General features: G+C 37.5%; 1 protein-coding gene across 2 annotated transcripts in view; it reads right to left on the reverse strand.

Moving 5' to 3' along the window:
• The window catches only part of PDE4B (phosphodiesterase 4B), a 528,592-nt gene that overhangs the window by 415,643 nt on the left and 94,180 nt on the right, over positions 1 to 18,769 (reverse strand). For both annotated transcript variants that reach the window (XM_058717087.1, XM_058717086.1), the window contains exons 2-3: positions 14,891 to 15,003; positions 7,927 to 8,165 (exon numbers count right to left, since the gene is read on the reverse strand). In XM_058717087.1, the coding sequence (XP_058573070.1) occupies positions 7,927 to 8,165; positions 14,891 to 14,932 (281 nt within the window). In that variant the 5' untranslated portion in view covers positions 14,933 to 15,003. The remainder of the gene's footprint in view (positions 1 to 7,926; positions 8,166 to 14,890; positions 15,004 to 18,769) is intronic.

The following is an 18,769-nucleotide window of genomic DNA, read 5'->3' on the forward strand; positions in this document are numbered from 1 at the left end:
TCCCATTGCTCTCAAAATACGATAAAGTTCCTTACTATTGCCCATAAATGTCCAGGCGATCTAGCTGCTCCCTGTCTCCCAAATCCCAGTCTTATTCTTCTTCCCCCTTGCCTTTTGTGCTCTAGCCACACTGGCCTCCTTTCTCCTATTCAAACACACTGGGCCCTTTCCCACCTCAGGGCATTTATATTTTTAGTCCTTCTGCCTATAAAGCACACACACACCCACACACACACACCCACATACTTTTCGCAAATCGCCTGGTTTTTATCATTTGGGTATCAATCAAACATTGTCTCTTCTTAGTGGTCTTCCTAACTACATCATCTAAAGTATCATTCCTTTGCTCAGCAGCTCACAGTTACTCTATCACATCACCCTGTTTGCTTCCTTCATCACGTGTTTTCAGTCTATAGTTTTCTGTTATTACAATCACTACTGTAATCAGCTTGTACTTCGACAGACTCATGTCTTTTCTATTAATTAACCAATTTATTTGAGATAGGATTAATAAGTACAACAGATAGTAAGATGACATAATGAAGTACATCAGATGAGAAGAAGACATAGTGAAGAGATATTCAGCTGCCAGTCTCCCGTTCATCACACTGGCTGGCACACCCAAGTGTAAATTCCTTGCACAGGTGGGTCTCTCTTGTCTGAGTAGCAAGCAAATGACTAGCTTGGGCATTCTGTAAACCTCTTCCTTACATGCAAAGTATTTTGAATAATACTATTATTCAAATAATAGTATTTGGACAATACTATTATTAGAATAATAGTAGATACTAATAGAATAATAATATTTTGAATAATAATAAAGTATGTTAAGCTTAACAGATTCAGCTATATATAACTTACTTATCTATTTTATTTATATTTTTAGATGACTTCTTTGTGGGATTCATGATCTGGGCATCCCCTTTATGCTTAACCTCAACTATAATCATCTGTCTCTCCCAGTATTACTTACAAAACAGGTTCAGCTACTATAGCAGACAGAAACCCAAAACCACAACAGAATTTTATTCTGCTTCACATTAGTCTGGTGTGGAAGCTTCCAGGAAGTTGTCACATGCTCAGGGCCCTTTTGTTTTGCTGCTCCATCAGCCCTGTGGTTTTACCTGGGCCACGCAGTACAAGAAATCCCACCACTGCATACCCATTCTGACCTAGTAGCAAAGGGGACAGTGGAAGGAGAAGGATGCCTCTTTATTTTAAGGGCATGTTCTGGCCAGAACCTAGGTTCTACCTAGACTAAGAGAAACCTGCAAGAAAGTCTGAAAGGTACAGTCTATTTCCTGGGTAGCCATGTGCTCGGTTATAACTCTGGACTTTTCTTACAGCTGGAGAGAAGGAAAAATGAATATTAGGGAGTTCTCTCTCACACACCCATTAGAATGCAAACTTCATAAAAATAGAATTTCTCTGCCCTTTTTCACCTTATATCCCACCTCCTAGAACAGTACCTAGTACATTTTGTCCTCCTCTTGCGGTAAGGTCCCCTCCCTAAGAAATGAAAACAAAAACAAAAACAAAAAAAACCCCTCAAGGCAACCAGGCTATACGCATACATGAAAACATCCCTCATGACCTTGTAACATAAGACCGCTTAATCAGACTGCATGTTTGTGTGTTACCATATACGGGACACAAAGAAATAGGAAATGTAAAAAAAACTATGCCATGTGGCATTTGGGGCTCAGTTTGGTATGAACCCAGCTGAGCTGTGCCGGCATGAATAAAGTTGCTTCCTAGAAAGAAAAGTCTTGAAGTCATGACTCTCTGTGCGAGAATCTTGCTACACTGACCATTTTCCTTGCCTTTGTTCTGACTCAGCCGTCATCACCATTCACTTGGACATAAGCAGTGTCCTTCTAAATTACTTTTCTGTCTCCATTCCAATCTATCTTCCACACCGCCATTGAAGTTAACTGTTGAAAATAGAAACATTCTTCTTTTATTTCATTTCTGAAAGCCATTCAATAGCTTGCCAATATCCTCAGGATAATGGACCAGCAGAGCCTTCAAGGGCCTTGACAACTGCATCTCAGCACACTCACCCTGTTCTCCAGCCAAATAAAGCTGAATATAGTTCCTTCAGCATCCCATCCTCTTTGGCACTTTTATGTCTCTACACACATACTGTTCAAACCAGAAAAAACAGCCATTCACTCTTCTCCATTCCCACAGTAAGTTGTACATACTACCTCTGACATTATTTTGTGATTTTTAAATTTACATCTTCCTCTATTATGAGGCTATAACCACTAAAGGGAAGGGCAGAGAACATGTCTTGTTTCTCTTTCAGTTCTTGGCCATGAGTTAATCACAATACTTTTTTGTTGCTGTCTTAAATGACAACAAGTTTGAAGGAATAAAACACCATTACCTTGTATAAAACTAAGAAACCTGTTTTATTTGGGTATATAGTATCCCCTGCTAGAAGCTGGGCTCCTTCTGCCCAAGAATTTATGGATATCAGGCTGAATAACACATAGGAATAACATCTAAGAAATAAAGTTTACTATTCACATAGTAAACAGCGAAAGAATTCCCCAAGGAGAAGACCTCAGGTTCTATCTAAAGAGAAACAAAGTTTAGAAGGAGGTGGAAAGTGATATAGTGTTTTATTATGGTTAAGGGGGTGGCTCCATATTTTCTTCTCTTTCCTAGATGTGAGGCAAAGGGGAGAGGTAGGGAATTGAAAGCTGTCAGCCATCAAACTTCAAAATCAATTCTTTCTGTATTATGAAGCCTTTTATTCCAATGATTATACTTTATTTGAAATCGTTTTTGTTTTTGCTTTACCTTAAGAAATAATGCCCACCTCACAGGGTTGTTGTGGAATTAAATTTAAATAAAAGAGGAGACGGAAAGGACATTGTATACTATGGTGTATCATAGTGAGAATACTATCTATTCTGTAAAGCCATACACCAATTATCATAATCCTAGAGACTAGATCCCAAGTACTTTCTACATAAAGCCTGCACTTCCTATATTCCAATATAATTTTGACCTGACTGATAAAATATATATGCAATGAAGTGTGGAGGGATGATGCTTGATTTTGTATATCATTGTCCATTATCTCACATACCTGCCATGGGGACCCAAGGGAAGGGGGCTTTGTGTATTGCTGACACGTAGATTGCAGTGCTCAATGCACAAGTCACAAACACAGTTTCTGTAGTCAAAGTATTTGAGTGGGTGGTAAAACCTAGTGGGAGCTAAACAGATGTGCGTGTCATCAATTTCCCATCCTCATACCACCTTTTGTTGAATCTATGGCATTTGCGTGCAGCATCTGTGGGCATTTTGATCTCTAAAATGGGGCTTTAGGATCTATACTGGAGAAGCAGCTCAAAAATATAAAATATTTTTATTGAAAACCTCATCAGACTGTAAACTTGTGGCACAGAGTAGGAACAATAAAGCACGTCCTGTGTTTCTGAGTCACCACCTCAGCAGACTGACCACTTTCCCCCTCTGTGATAACGAGAACACTTGAAATGGCTTCCAGCCCTCCACACAGCAACAGGGAAATGGCACCACTCTCCCCAGTGGAGGTAAAAGTTGGGACAGTGAACATTAAGGATATTACACCTAAGTTAATAGATTCCCAATAGAATCATCCTGTTCACAACTGAAACATTTAGAGAAGCAAAGCACAGCCCTCAGGCAGACAGAGATGGGAGACAAGCAAACTGATATTTACAATCTTCTTTGAGAGCATGACAAAGGAGAAGCCAGGCCTTCTTAAGAAAAAGTGCGCCATGAGGAAAACCCTCAAACAAGAATCCTTGACTTTTTCATCTCGCAGCTTCTTGCTATCCAACTGAAAATTCACTTGACAATATTTCCATTGCATCATTAAGATATGAGCATTCTTTTTTCTTTTCTTTCTTTTTTTTTTTTGAGAAAGAGAGAACACAAACAAGCACATGCTAGCAAGGGGAGGGGCAGACGAAGAGAAAGAGAGAGAGAATCTTAACCAGTCTCCATGCCCAAGGTGGGGCTCAACGCAGCGCTTGATGTAGGGCTTGATCTCACAACTGTGAGATCATGACCTGAGCCAAAATCAAGAGTCAGACACTTAACTGACTGAGCCACCCAGGCACTCCAAGATGTGAACATTCTTAAAGCAGTACTATTATCTAATACCTGGGAATTCAATTGCTCCACAGGTCAGTTGGCGTGGCACAGAAAAAAGAAATACCACCAAATAAAAATTCATGCTTGGTGATCTGGAACTATGTATACCTTTGGTTGAAAGGAAAGTGGAAGGACCACTGACCTTATATTCAGCAAATGACCTAACCTCCTACTTCATTGAGAAAATCTAGGCCAGAATTCTCAAAATGTGGACCCCAGGTCAGTTCCAGAAGTTTCATCTGGGAACTTGTTAGAACTATGTATTCTAAGCCCTATCCCAGACTCTCAGCTCTAGGTTGGGGTCCAGCAATCTGTTTTTCAATAAACCTTCAAGGGGATTCTGATGCACTCTAATATTTGATAAACATTGATGGTAGAGATCTTTGGGAAAGAAGTTCTCCTAATTCTCTTCTTGTAATTTCCAATATATTCATTCTTTTCTGCCTTGGATTTACACATTTCAAAAGAAGAGATTTCTAATCTTGTCTGAAACTCATCTTTCCCCCTGTACCTTCCTTAGTATATTCAATACCAACTTTGCCCATCTCTCTTATCTTCAATGTCTCCCCATCTACTGGTTCCTTCCATTCAGCATAGGTAAGTCTCCACATTACAGCACTTCTCCTTCATTGAATCTTCTCCAATCAGCTTCCATTCTCTCTTTCCTCACTAATGAAAATATTGAGAGTGATATTTTATTGCTATCCTTTCTTCCTCGGCTCTAATTTATGATTTTTTAAAGTGTAAATCACACATGTTATCTTTAATTTTCATCACAACTCTGAAAACTAGGTATTATCTTTCCATTGTGTGTCCATTTGGGTTTCTGTGGGATGAAGAACCTTACCCAAAAGGTAATAGGATGCAAGTTCACTCAGTTGGACACAGGTCATTTATAATTTGTTCTTTCTCTATGGTAAATCAAACCACTGTCTTTATATTCCAGGCCTTTTGCCTTCAATGACGGCCAAGTTCTGTCATCAATGTGCTCTCTCCAAACAACAGCTAAATTTATATCAGGGTTTTTCTTTTTAACCTTATATACACTTGGCACTACCTTTCATTTGCATCACTCAAATTCCTTCACTGGCTTTAAAATCTAATCTCTAGCACATGGCCCCTTATCTATGGCACATTTAGCACAACAACCAGGAGCTCAAGAGAAGTTTCACCCAGTTGTAACTGTCAAAGCAATACCAGAGTAGGAGTCATGTCGTAGAGATCTTTTTTAAGTCTAGGTCAGGAGTCATCAAACTGACTGGCAAGCCAAATCTAGCCTGCTACCTGTTTGTATAAATTAAGTGTTACTGGAACACGGCTACATTTATTCATCATGCATTATCTATGGCTACTTTCACACTATAACAGTAGTGTTGAATAGTCATGAAAAAGACTGCAAGGCCCACAAAGCCAAAAATATTAGCTGACCTTTCAATGAAAGTTTTCTCACCCCTGGTTTAGACATGGAGATTGATTCCATATTCTCAGTGCTCTAAGTGGTAAGTATAATTCTTTCCCACACATGGTCAGAGGCTGCATCCCTGACATCTGTGAACTTGCATCAAGTTGATGACAGTGATAGTTGGAGCTCGACTTCCTCACTTCTAATCAAATGTCTTTCAATCAGATTCCTCAGCCAGCAATTCTACCAGTGTGCAACTATGCATGTTCCAGTGAAAGCATTTTTAAGGAATATATAGCAATGCTTTTATACCCACAGTTAAAAATAAATGTAGAGTCAATGACTGATACTCTCTCATATATTAAAAAGTATCCAGGTAATTGAAATGAAAGACATGTTATGAATGAATTACTTAATATGTAGTGTTACTGACTGCACAACACAAACTCCCTGGATAATGGCTAAATCTTCCACTTCACTCTAAATTACTGGTACCCTGCATGAGGCTGCTGATAACTTAAGACATGGTTTCTAGTTTTCAAAAGGGTTTACTGGATAATATTCAAGGGGACAGAAACTAACATTTGTTGATAACCTAACACGTGCTTTTTACTAAGGTAGGTATCTTACAGAGGTTACTATATTTAATCCTCACAATAGCCCATGAGGTGAGTATTATTACTGTCGCTGTACAAACTAATACACTCAACTGACAGAGATAGACAATCATGTCCCAAATGTCAGGCAGGATTTGATACTTCTATGGGAAGGACAATTCCACAACTTTCAAGGTGTCCTTGAGTTAGATAAACTCAAAATTTACAAGGTACATTTTATCCAGATTGTTATCCAATAAAGTATGTCATCAACACCTGCCAAAACCAGATCCGTGCTGTGCCAGTCATCACCCCCTTAGGTGCTGGATTGTGAGGAATTTACTTCTGGGAAAGAGTCTGGGATGCTAGAAGGGGCAATCAGAGAACTCAGGAAAGCATACATTTACCAACTGGTATGAAAGCATTTCAAAATTGTAACAACTGGTACAACTGTACCAGTGCCAACTTGCTGAAAAATAAATCTGTGGAATTCTTTACAACTCCAAATCTGCAATTCTGCAGAAGCATAACCAAGACTAATTACATGAGCTATGCGATTGAGTAAGCGATCCGGGAGTGATATGCCCATTTTAGTTCTCAATGATTGGCTATGACAATTCTAATGTTAATTCAGCTCAACAGAAGATGGTAAGTCAGTGCTTCACAAATTTTTAACCCGTTCTCCCTATGGTATGTTACCATGCTTCTCTATCTATCACATATAGACTGTCTGACGAACCATTTCATGCCAGTAACTATAATAGCTGGAGTCCCAGTGATCTAATTCTTAGTGTATTTGAGAACCAGCAACTAAAAAATGCCCTGCATTAGTCAATGGGTACATACTGGGCTACGCATCAGCAAGTGGCAAGGGTATATGGCACAGCATAAAAACCAGATTTTAATGATGCAATATTAGTCCTTCTCCTTGATAAGTGATTTAAACACAAAGTACACCATATTTTTAAAATTTAAAATTACATAAAATATAGAGAAAACACTTTTCATTGTAATGATAAAACCCCATGTTATGTAAGCAGGCCATTCTTGGAAAATATTTGAAAATTATGTAGAGGAAAGAATGAAAAAAACCAAAATGCTAATTATTAAATGTATGATGAAACACACATCTGAAGCAGCATCACCGTGCAATTTTAACCACAACTATAAGATTATATGTACTTGATTAACTTTTCAGCCCTAGATTCAGATAGCCTCATTTACAAATAGAGACTCTGCAAAATACCCAAGCATCTATCTCTCAGAGTATAATTTTCATTCTTCTTTTGATTTATAATGAAGTGTTCTGTTTCATACATAATCACAAACTGAGGTTAGTAAAACGGTATAATAATAAAAAGAAACTAGGGATAATTATATGTAGAGCAGAGCATAAAAATATCTCCTGTCATATATACATACATAATTCCCTTAGGTACTCTGATATGATTTTGCTTTTCTAAATGGAAACATATTGATGCACACTGAATAGTTATTTAAAAAAACTGATCATAGGCAGTAATTTTGTTTTCCCTTGACATTAATAAAAATGTATCTCATTCCTCCCTTGATAGGTTCCTTCCAATCTTAACAGGTTGAAAATCTCTCCACCGTTTAAAGGGCCTCATCTTGCTACCCAAAGGAAAACAAATTCTCAAAACGTCAACAGCCTCAGTTACTTCACAAATACCCAACATTTTAATAGCAGATTATGTTGGAATAATCAGAAAATAAAACTTAGAACTGACATTTAATTTTGAGACTACTCACCCCTCCTGGCTTACGGTTGTAATAGCGATGCTTGGGAGTGTCGTCAAAGGTAGCGTGGTAGGTCTGGAAATGCCATCTCCCTCGGGAGTCCTTGCCCTCTCACTCTGTCTTTGGGACAGGGGCGGTAACTGTAAGTTTCCTGAGCAACACCTTCTCCCTCTCCAGAGGTCGATCCCAAGTGTGTTACTAGAAGAACTGTAGGATTTACTCAAGCTACATTCAAGATAATCTTTCACATTCTGAAGGAACCACAGGGAGAGAAAAAAGAAGAAAAAGAGAATGAAATTCAAATGTCTAAAATGATGCACAGTGGAGTGAAATAAGAACCTAAATGATCCAGCTGTCACTCATAAAGTCCTGATTCATGATCTCACAATCAGAATCTAACACTCACATTAAAAGCTTAAGAGAAAACAAGAAGTGGGCAGGCTGGCTAACTTTCAACTTTTGGAATAAACTATCAGTTGCACATTCTTGGTGATTTTTAGGACAGTAGGTACTATTTACCAGTTATAGCATGTGGATCAGAGGGCTTTCTATCTTCTTTCTCTCTCTTAAATTTTTATTTCTTTTTTCCTTTCTTTCTCATTTTAACTTGCTAAAATGAAAACCTATCATTGAATATATATTGGAAATCAATGTTATCATTCTGCAACACAGGAGAAAACCACATTAGCTAAGGCATACCCTTTCTTGCTTAGGGTTTTAAAGTAAAAATATTTTCTATCTTAGGACAGAAAGACCTTGATAATTATGGAGAACTGACTTATTCCTGTTCCCATAAAAGATTTTCTCAGAGTTGAGATTTCTTTTTCTTTCTCTCCTTTTGTCTTTCTTTCCTTTCTTTCTTGCTTTCTTTTTTTGTTTTTTGGTTTTTTTTTTTTTGTTTTTGGTAAAATTATGTAAGAGCTTAGAGAAAGAAGAGTATACTTTATCCAGCCCTGAACTGAACTGCATGTGTTCAGTACATGCCCTAATGCTGACATAAATGAAGTACTTGTGAGGAGATAAAGACATTGTGCTGTAACCACTGATAAGAGTTATTCGTCCTCCCTACATCTCTTGGTAACTGTAGGTCCTGGCACTGTTGGGAGTAGGAGCCCCAAATGAGCTACTCCCTGATGTATCATTCATACCAGCTCAAAGACAGAAAATGTCATAGCAATGCAAATACCCATTGATAGCAACTTGGAGCTCAAAAGCTGCAACCATCACTCTCTTATCTTAATTAACATGGAATAATGGAGTCCTATCACCAGACCAAGGTGTCTCACCTGAACACCATTCTGTGGCCCTAAAAAGACAGGTTCTTCCCTGCTAGCCTTTCAGAATAGAGTTAGGAAAACCCGGGAATATATCTCCAAAGGCTTAAACAAACAAAAGTTCTTTATCTCCCATTCCACTCATCCCTATCCTAGTTCATACAAGAACAACTAACTCGAGTTTCAAGGTCTATCTTGATTGGTGCAACAAATATTTGTTGCATACCCATCGTAGTTTTACACTGAGCTACTTAAGAAGGATACAACAGCAAATGGAAGCATAGTATCTATGCTCACAGAAACCTATATTCTGGTGATTTATGCTTATCTGATCCACACAAGACCACGTTTTGATGAAGGAAATTTGGGTATGAATAGGTCTGACAGTTTTCACAGGCCCCACCCTCTACTTGAAATGGGATACCACCCCCATTTTCTTGTGCTTGACAGGAATACCATTTGTTTGAAATTTAGTAGGACCACAATTCAACAAGAAGACAAAATATAATTTTCCAGAGTTTAAAATATTCTGGGATGTGGTCAGCATTTCACTATTTACTAACCAGTTATGTTAAATTCATTGTAGACCTAGCACTTAGTGTAGTTACTGTGTGTGTATGTGTGTGTGTATGTATGTTTTACAAATTAGAGGCTGAGGGGAAAGCTTGGTATATATAAGGTTTTGTTTGGTTGGGGTTTTTTTTCCTGAAAAGGCATAAAGATAAATTCATGAAACAGAATACACAAAGTCTTCCTGAAAAGACTCAAGAACAAACTAAAAGCCAGAACTCCTGACTATAAATCAGTCTTATTCCAAATATTCATGTAAAGAAAGTACTGGTTATCTGGAAGCAAAGTCATAAGTATATATATTATCTGCTATGCAAGGGCATTTGTACCAGAGAACAGAAATAAGGACATTATTTAGTTAAACCACCAACCACTAGAGTCTCCTAATAAAGTTATTGGATAGTCTTCCCTTTTAGAAAAGGAAAAGTATTTTCAACTAGGTTTAATTGTAGTAAATGAACTAAATGGGTACTTGTTTTGTACTTGTTATTTGAAAGGTAACAAAGTCATACCTACCACAAAATGTATCCCACACTGACTTGCTAACAGGCTCAAATTTATGAATTTGAAGTCATTCCTTGAGTTAAAATAATTTGTTTTAAAAGACCCCAGTTAATGTGAAAATGCATCGCCACAAAAGAACATAATGGAGTGGCTTTTTAGAAATAACTTAAAATTGTGGGAACATTAATTAATATTGTTTTTATATAAGTGATGAATCACGGGACTCTACCCCCAAAACCAAGAACACACTGTATATACACTGTATATTAACTAACTTGACAATAAATCATATATATACATATAAATTTTTAATTAAAAAAATTAAAAAAATTAATATTGTTTTATAAACACTCATTAACCCATGTAGAGTTACTCCAACTCTACATTCACACTCATAATCTATATAATAATCCCCCCAAATTGCCAATGTCCTCAAGGGAAAAATCTAATTCAGTCAGTTCTCAATTACTGAATTTGAGATCTTAGATTTATACTCCTATTTTAACTAGCATGATTCTGGCTGACTACACCACTCCTCAGATCAAAGATTTGGGGGAAAGAAACATTAATTTGAATGTTACTTCTGGAAATTACAAATTTTTAAATGTATCATACTACCCCAAATTCACCCTATTATCTCTACAACTCCAAGGGGAATAACCCAGTTTGGGATTATCCTCATGCTCCTGGATAATCACAACTTAAGGAGTTCCAGTCCCATGTAGGGCTTTTAGGATTCCCTGCCTCCCTCTCTTTCTCTGCCCCCTCCCCCACTCATGCTCTGTCTCTCTCAAAATAAATAATGTGTCAACAAAGAAAGAAAAAAACTAACCAAGTTAGCAACACTGAAATGTCCAATTGAGGAATATCAGTTCCTAGGTAGTTACAACTTTGTTGCTGCTGCTGTTGTTTTATTTTGGCTTTGCTAGTCTATCCCAAGACATTTTTGGAGCTTGCTCCAATTTTGGAATTCTTCTGATTAAACTCCTGGTGAGGAAATGGGATTAGGTACCTCCAAGGACTTCTAGTGAGCTTGGGTACAATTCACTTTGGACCATAGGCCAGAGTTTTTCAAACCTTATGAAATGAGAAATGGAAAGTATGGGAAGTAACAAGTGACACTCAGTGACCCTATGAAAACTAAATGTCATGATGCTCCATGACACAATAACAAAAGTAATTTTTCTTTGAAAAATGTATTTTAATCACAGGCAATCACCATCACTTATGAGTAGTTTGCCCAGAGGTAAATAATATATTTTATATGTAAAATCAGCCCCTCTCTCTTTGTGTGTGTGTGTGTGTGCTCGCGCATGTGTCACTCACACACATATTTCCTGGTTCTTCTTTCCTACCTCTTATCCATTTTCTCCTTTTCCCCTCTTCCCTAAACCAGCAACTCCCACCTATCCGAGCTATTCTTAACCCCTTTATTAATAATTAATTGCTCATGTTTAGTACCTGAACAGCATTAATTTATTCCTCACTTCTGATACTTAGTTCCCAAACACAAAGTACTTAATGCATACTGTTCCTGTGTCATTCATCATATAGTCTCCTATTAAAGTTATTTGTGTACTGTAATTATACAAACACAATAGTCATGGTTATGCATTTGCTTATTCTGACAGAGACAAACATAGTATTTTACATGCAGTAAAGACCTTTGCACATGTTGTTCCCTTTACCAGAAATGTTCTTCCCTCTGATCTTCAGAGGGCTCACACCTTCACAGCCCACACGGCCTCTCTGTCCGTACATCATCTTCTCCCGTTATTCCTCCATAAACATTCTATTCTCACCATCCAAGCATTCTTTGCCTGCTGACCAACTTCACTTTTCTGTATAGCTCTTATCATAGCTGAGATTATTTTATAATCTATCCATTGATTTCTCCAATGATGATGCCTCTCTGGAATATAAGCTTCAAAGGGACAATAACACTATGCTCTTGAACCTAACAAGTGTTTGGCAGATAACAGGTGCTAAATTAAATGACTATTTAAATCACTAAATAAATGTTTGCTGAATTAAAATAAATAAAAATATGATAAAATATTTTTGACTTAAGGGGTGAAAACTTATTTCAAGAGTGTGGTATATAAAATGTGAAACTGTGAAGTTCCTCTTGTTGTGAGGGAAGAAATAGTGTGTGTTAACATTCAGGATAAGCTTTGTACTCGAAGAGTCAAGGCGCATAGTGAAAAGTGCCAGGTCATCACTGTCCACTAGAAATAAGGTGCAAGCCACAAATGGGAGCCAAGTGTATAATTTTAAATTTTCTAGTAGCCACATTAAAAAGTAAAAAAGAAACAGGCCCAATCACTTTTTTTTAGTATAGTTCACATATAATGTTACATTATTTTCAGATGCAGGTGAAATTACTTTTAATAGTATACTCTACTTAAACTAGTATACCCTGAATATCATCATTTCAAAATGTAATCTATATAAAAAATTATTAATGAATTTTTTTACATTCTTTTATATTTGTACTATTATATATTCAAAATCCAAGATCTATTTTTACACTTACAGCACATTGCCATTCAGACTGGTGCTTAAGAGTCATGTGTGGCTAGTGCATGTTGGACACTGCAAATTAGGTAATAATTATCCACTCTGGTAGGTTTAATATTCTTTGAGTGTGCTTTTCTTTTTTGCACGTTCTTGTATGCAACAATCTCCATCTTTTGTCTTCTGACTGTGGCAACCGACTGCCTCAAGGGAGGATTGGGATTATTACTGTAAGGAAAGAATCATTGTCCATCTTTTATAGACAGAATGCATTGCTTTGTTTTATTCTTCCAAAAAATAGAATCTTGGAGCACACAGTATACAAATAGTATTAAAAGACAATCCCAAGGTGGGTTTTTTTGTGTGTTTTTATTTGTTTTTAGGAAAAATGATTTCTGAACTCCCAAAGTGTCCCTTTAGATGTCCAGAGTAGAGCATGGAAGTCTGAACATCACTTTTTACCATGGGTACTGAGAACTTAGAATATGAGTTAAGGGAAGTTCCCTTGTAGTCAAGGAGCAGAGAAGGGGGAAATAAAGAAAGGAAATATTATCACAGGTGATGAAACTAGAACGCTAACCAAGAGTAGAAATTGCAATGGCGAAAAGGTATGTTTTGGTGGGCAAGAGCCTTACAGCACAGCTAAGTCTCCTTCTGCACCTGTGGGTCCAAGAAGTTCCCACAAGCACCTACAGGGACACAGAAAGAAGCTGAGAATTAGCTTCTGCTTGCCTGCTATGGGATTTGCTTCAACATGTGGCAAAGGGACCAGAAGTCCATAGGGTAAGCAGCCCCAAGGTAAGTGTAGGACAGAAAGCAAAGCTTTTAAACAAACAGAGTCCCCGCTGAGAGGAGTTCACGCAGTGGGGGGAGAAGGTCAAACTCACAGTGCACTAAGAAGGTATACTGCCCACGCTGAAAGCAGTCATCACTTCATACACCTGTCACATGCTTAATCAGCAATGGACCAAGGACAGAGACTTGACACCAAAGACCTGGGAAAATCAGCTGTTCCTCAACTGAACAATAGTGGATATTAGTGGAAAGGGGACCATACAAGACAAGGACAATACCGCACATCTTTTACCATAATGTTAATTAATGCTTAGTCCCTTTGCCCAATGCCATGGGCAAGGGAAGAAGTAAGAACGGGGAGAAATCCTGAAAGACAGGGCATTTACCCAAAAGACAGACTTTTACAGTAATTGGCAGATTCAAGTTCCTTCCAGCCCGTCCCCCATCTGTTGAAACAGGAGCTTAACCACAAGATGAGGTATTACAGAAAGCAAGGAAAAATACTTTTTTTTCCTACCTCCCTCCTTTCCTTCTGCACATCATATTAGTCGGCATATTATTTTTAACTCAATTACAATCAGAAACTGAGTAAAACCTGGACAATTAAAGTCACACTAACAGGAGACTGGGCAATTGAAAGCAAAGGAGATAATTAATCTCAGCCGCCCATGATGCAAAGTTATGAAATGGTAAGTTTACAGACTTCTTCAGATAACCTGGAGCAGGGTTTCTGAAAGAATGAATGTATCTAGTCACCCTGGGATCTTGTTAAAATACAGTCTGATTTGTTGGTCTAAGATGTGGCTTAAGACTCTGCATTTCTAATAAACACCCAGGCAATGCTAATGCCACTGCTCTGAGGATCACATTTGAGTAGCCAAGATCTACAGGATGCATACATCACAGGCTTCTTACAAGCAGTTGTCAAAGACCCCACCATAGGAGGTGACTCTCAAAGATTAGCTGTGCCTGAGTAATGATGGGTAAGAAAGTCATCAGGAAACTGATCATGCAAGCAGTGTAGAAAGAGGAGTTTGCAAGAGTTGGAATGTAGGCATCCATCAGAGATTGGGGGTTTTGTGAATTCAACCATGAAGCTGAGCCCGTCTCCAAGCTGCAGAGAGGGCAGTGTTCCTGTTGTCTACTTTGCAGAATTCTGGCACCAGGTGCTGGCAATGCCTGGGTCACAGGAATAATTAGTGACAAAGTGGTGCTGTTAAACAGCCTAGCCTGACCTTTGAATAAAATTATAGACTGACTTCATTGAGCAGACAAAAAGTGGATAGAATCGAGCAACTCTGACTTTTAGAACTTACATCATCAGCCGTCACTGCCATCACACTCCTGCTTTTCTTCATTATAGAGGTGAAAAATATCCCCTCTTAGAATGTCTCTTATCCGGCACAGTTTTGCTGACAATTTTTAAGACCTACAGGGAAAAAAAAAAGAGATACACACACACAAAAAGAGCTCAGTACCCTTAGCTGAATACAAATACGTGGCTTATTTGTATTCTCCAAACTAACTTTTGAGTGTATATAATGTATGTGTATAAGTAAGTATCATAATTTTCCAAGCCAATTAATCTGAAATGTGGAAAAAGAGGTTCACAAAATACAAAAATCCAAGAAATCAGTGCAAAGCTTCTCAGAAGGAGAGAAAAGAATAGAGGGTAACACTTAGGCTACCAAATAATCCATGATCATTAAGAATATAGAAATAATATGTGTTTGTGAAGGGCTTTATACTTTCTCATACAATGTTTCATTTAACCTCCATAACAATCTGCGGGATTATTTTCATTTTTTTCCTAATGAGGGAACAAATGATCAGAAAAATAATTGAGTCAAGGTAACACAGCTTAAAACATGGCAGATTTAGAATTTAAGGAACATATGGCTTTGATATTATGGTCAAAAAAAGAAAAGGAAAGAAAAACAAACCAATACAGAAAATATACATGACAAAAAAAATCTTAATTTCAATTTTACCATCAGTTTAAACCTCTCATATGTATAAACACATAAGCAAGTATTTACCACAGAAAATTTTAGCAATGGATAGTTAGAGCTACAATTCCCTGGTTTAAATCACACAAACCTGGCCACTTGGAAGAAGAAACACTGTAGTTTATGATATTTGTTTTGTGTAGATCATTAAGCCACTTCAGAAACAAAGAACCTCAATAACATTATCAAAATTTAAGGGTACACCCTGGTTTTGCAACTCCAAAGGAAAACTAACCTCTCATTTTGAAAACCCAGGCTTTCAAAAAAGGCCCCAATTTAAAGTTCAGGCATTCAATAGTCTATAAGAGAATATAAAGAATTCTGTTTGCAGAACTGAACTGGAAAAGATACACTATAGAAATCATTGAATCCAAGAAGCGTTAGGCCATACGGTGGTCTTTCAAAATCTTGGTAAAAAAAAAATGTCCCGCATCATTGCTGACTTCAAGAAGCTCCTACATTTTTTTCACTCTGTACATTTAAACTCTTAATACATGCCTGATTGAAAAGTCTGCTTCTCGAACATGAAGATATATATAGATTAAGAGCGTGATGGAATTGTAGCTATGTGACTAGGAATACTAAGTAGTGGCATTGTACCATCACCCAGGAAACCAGGGTTGAATTTCTAACACATAATTTGACTATATTATGCAGAAGTCGGCAGCAGAAGTGACAGAGTGGATAAGAGAGTGGGGGAAGGAGAAACTTTGCCTTTGTAAGTGTTCTGGGAGAGAATCCCATAGGTTTTTCAGGGGGTTGATTCAATATGCCAAGGAAAAGAACTTCCTCACATACACCAAGGAATTATTGCAGTTATTGAACTTTTAGAATGCTGGCCAAACAGGAGTAGCCAGAATTTAGAGCTTTTACTCAAAGTTTCCTTGACACATAACAAAAGTAGACAAAAACAAACATATTTTATCACAGAGTGATCTTTAATCTCAAGTGCTTCTATAAGGTAGAATCCGGAAAAAATAAAAGCTTATACTCCTAAGTTTAAAAAAAAAGCAAGATTCAAGATTTAAGTTTTATATTCAGGATACAGAAGTAGATGTACCCAATTATTATAATTCTGTAAAAATAAAAGCATAGAAAAATACTAAAGTAAAGCTGTGCAACATGGTAACAGTGGACATCATGTAAGGGTTATAAGGTTTTTCTTTCCTTTCCATATTTCCCAAATTTCTTGTGATGTATTATTTTATGATCCAAAAATTGATTTATACATATTTTATATATTATATATAGTATATATTATAATATGCACTATATAATAATATATGTCATATATATTAATATATGTATTTTATATATACACATAAAATAACCCACAAAATACGTAAGAATATTAACTTATTTTTAAAGTTATTTTATTTCTACAAAACTTACTGTGCCATATATTTGGGGGGACATCTTGTGGGGAGGTAAAGGATATCTACTTATCTGGGATGAAGAAACTAAGAAACAGTGATAGGCTAGGATCTGTTAAGTCTTAGGCTGTAGGTAGTTGATAAATTATGTGGTCTCTTAAATATCTATTTGGAAAGTGTCAACTGAATTTTCACAGTTAACAAAATACATGCAGTATCATGTCATATCATGGTGCAAAATGAAACACACATGACTGTAAGTTTAGCATCTGGGCTGTCAAGATGCAAATGTTATTTGCAGTCAATTTCAAAACAAAATCATAATTAGTAGAGTGTGGGTCTGGAAAGAAAATAAGAATACCAAAGTGATCTCTAACAAATTGCTTCACATACCTAATTAGTAGGAAAAATCTATGAAGCAAAATTTACTTTCTATCCTACATCCATTTTGCTTGGTAGGAATTGCACTTAAAAATAGGTGCAACTGGGGGCGCCTGGGTGGCGCAGTCGGTTAAGCGTCCGACTTCAGCCAGGTCACGATCTCGCGGTCCGTGAGTTCGAGCCCCGCGTCAGGCTCTGGGCTGATGGCTCGGAGCCTGGAGCCTGTTTCCGATTCTGTGTCTCCCTCTCTCTCTGCCCCTCCCCCGTTCATGCTCTGTCTCTCTCTGTCCCAAAAATAAATAAAAAACGTTGAAAAAAAAAATTAAAAAAAAAAAAAAGGTGCAACTGGAGTAGAAATCTACAGCAGGGACATCTTCAGCAGGCAGGGGCAATGATCAAGTTTCCCCAGCAGAAATGAAGACCTTAACTATACCTTCTCAGACTTGTGCAAAGTATGACAGAATCCAAATGAAGCTAAATGTGTACTTAGGTTGCTTCCATATCTTGGCTATTGTAAATAAAGCTGCAATAGGGGCACCTGGGTGACTCAGTTGGTTAAGTGTCTAACTCGATTTCATCTCAGCTCAAGATTTTGTGGTTCGTTGAGTTTGAGCCCCGCATTGGGCTCTATGCCTGCTTGGGATTCTCTCTCTCCCACTCTCTTTGCCCCTTCCCTGCTTGCTCTATCTCTCAAAATAAATAAATAAACATTTAAAAAAATAATAATGCTGTAATAAACATAGGGTCCACTGATAGACAAATGAATAAGGAAGATGTGGTGTATATAGATGATAGAATATTATGCAGCCATTTAAAAAAGGGTTAGATCTTGCCATTCGCAACAACATGGACGGACCTGGAGGGTATTACGCTAAGTGAGATAAGTCACACTGAGAAAGACAAAGCCATATGATTTCACTCTTGTGTGGAATCTAAAAAACAAAACAAATGAATAAAAAAACAAGTAGAATTAGATCTGTAAGTACAGAGAACAAACCAACAGTTGCCCAAGAGAAGGAGGGTGCAGGAATGGGTAAAACGGGTGAAGGGGAGTGGGAGATATAGGATTTCAGGTATGAAAGGAATAAGGCATGGGAACAAAGACACAGCATAGAATATATAGTCAATGATATTATAATAGCATTGTATGTGTGACAGCTACACTTATGGTGAGATAGCATAACATATAGAGAAGTTGAATCACTATGTTGTACACATGAAGCTAATGTAACATCGTGTATCAACTATACTCAAATAAAATAATGATTTTTAAAAAATGAAGTTCAGGGATACCTGGGTGGTTCAGTCAGTTGAGCATCCAACTCTTTATTTCGGCTCAGGTCATGATCCCAGCGTCATGGGATCAAACCCACTCTGGGTTTGATCTGCACTGAGGATGGAGCCTGCTTAAGATTCTCTCTCTCTCCCTCTG

Source organism: Neofelis nebulosa, chromosome 2 (genome assembly GCF_028018385.1).
Source record: "Neofelis nebulosa isolate mNeoNeb1 chromosome 2, mNeoNeb1.pri, whole genome shotgun sequence".
NCBI lineage: Eukaryota > Metazoa > Chordata > Mammalia > Carnivora > Felidae > Neofelis > Neofelis nebulosa.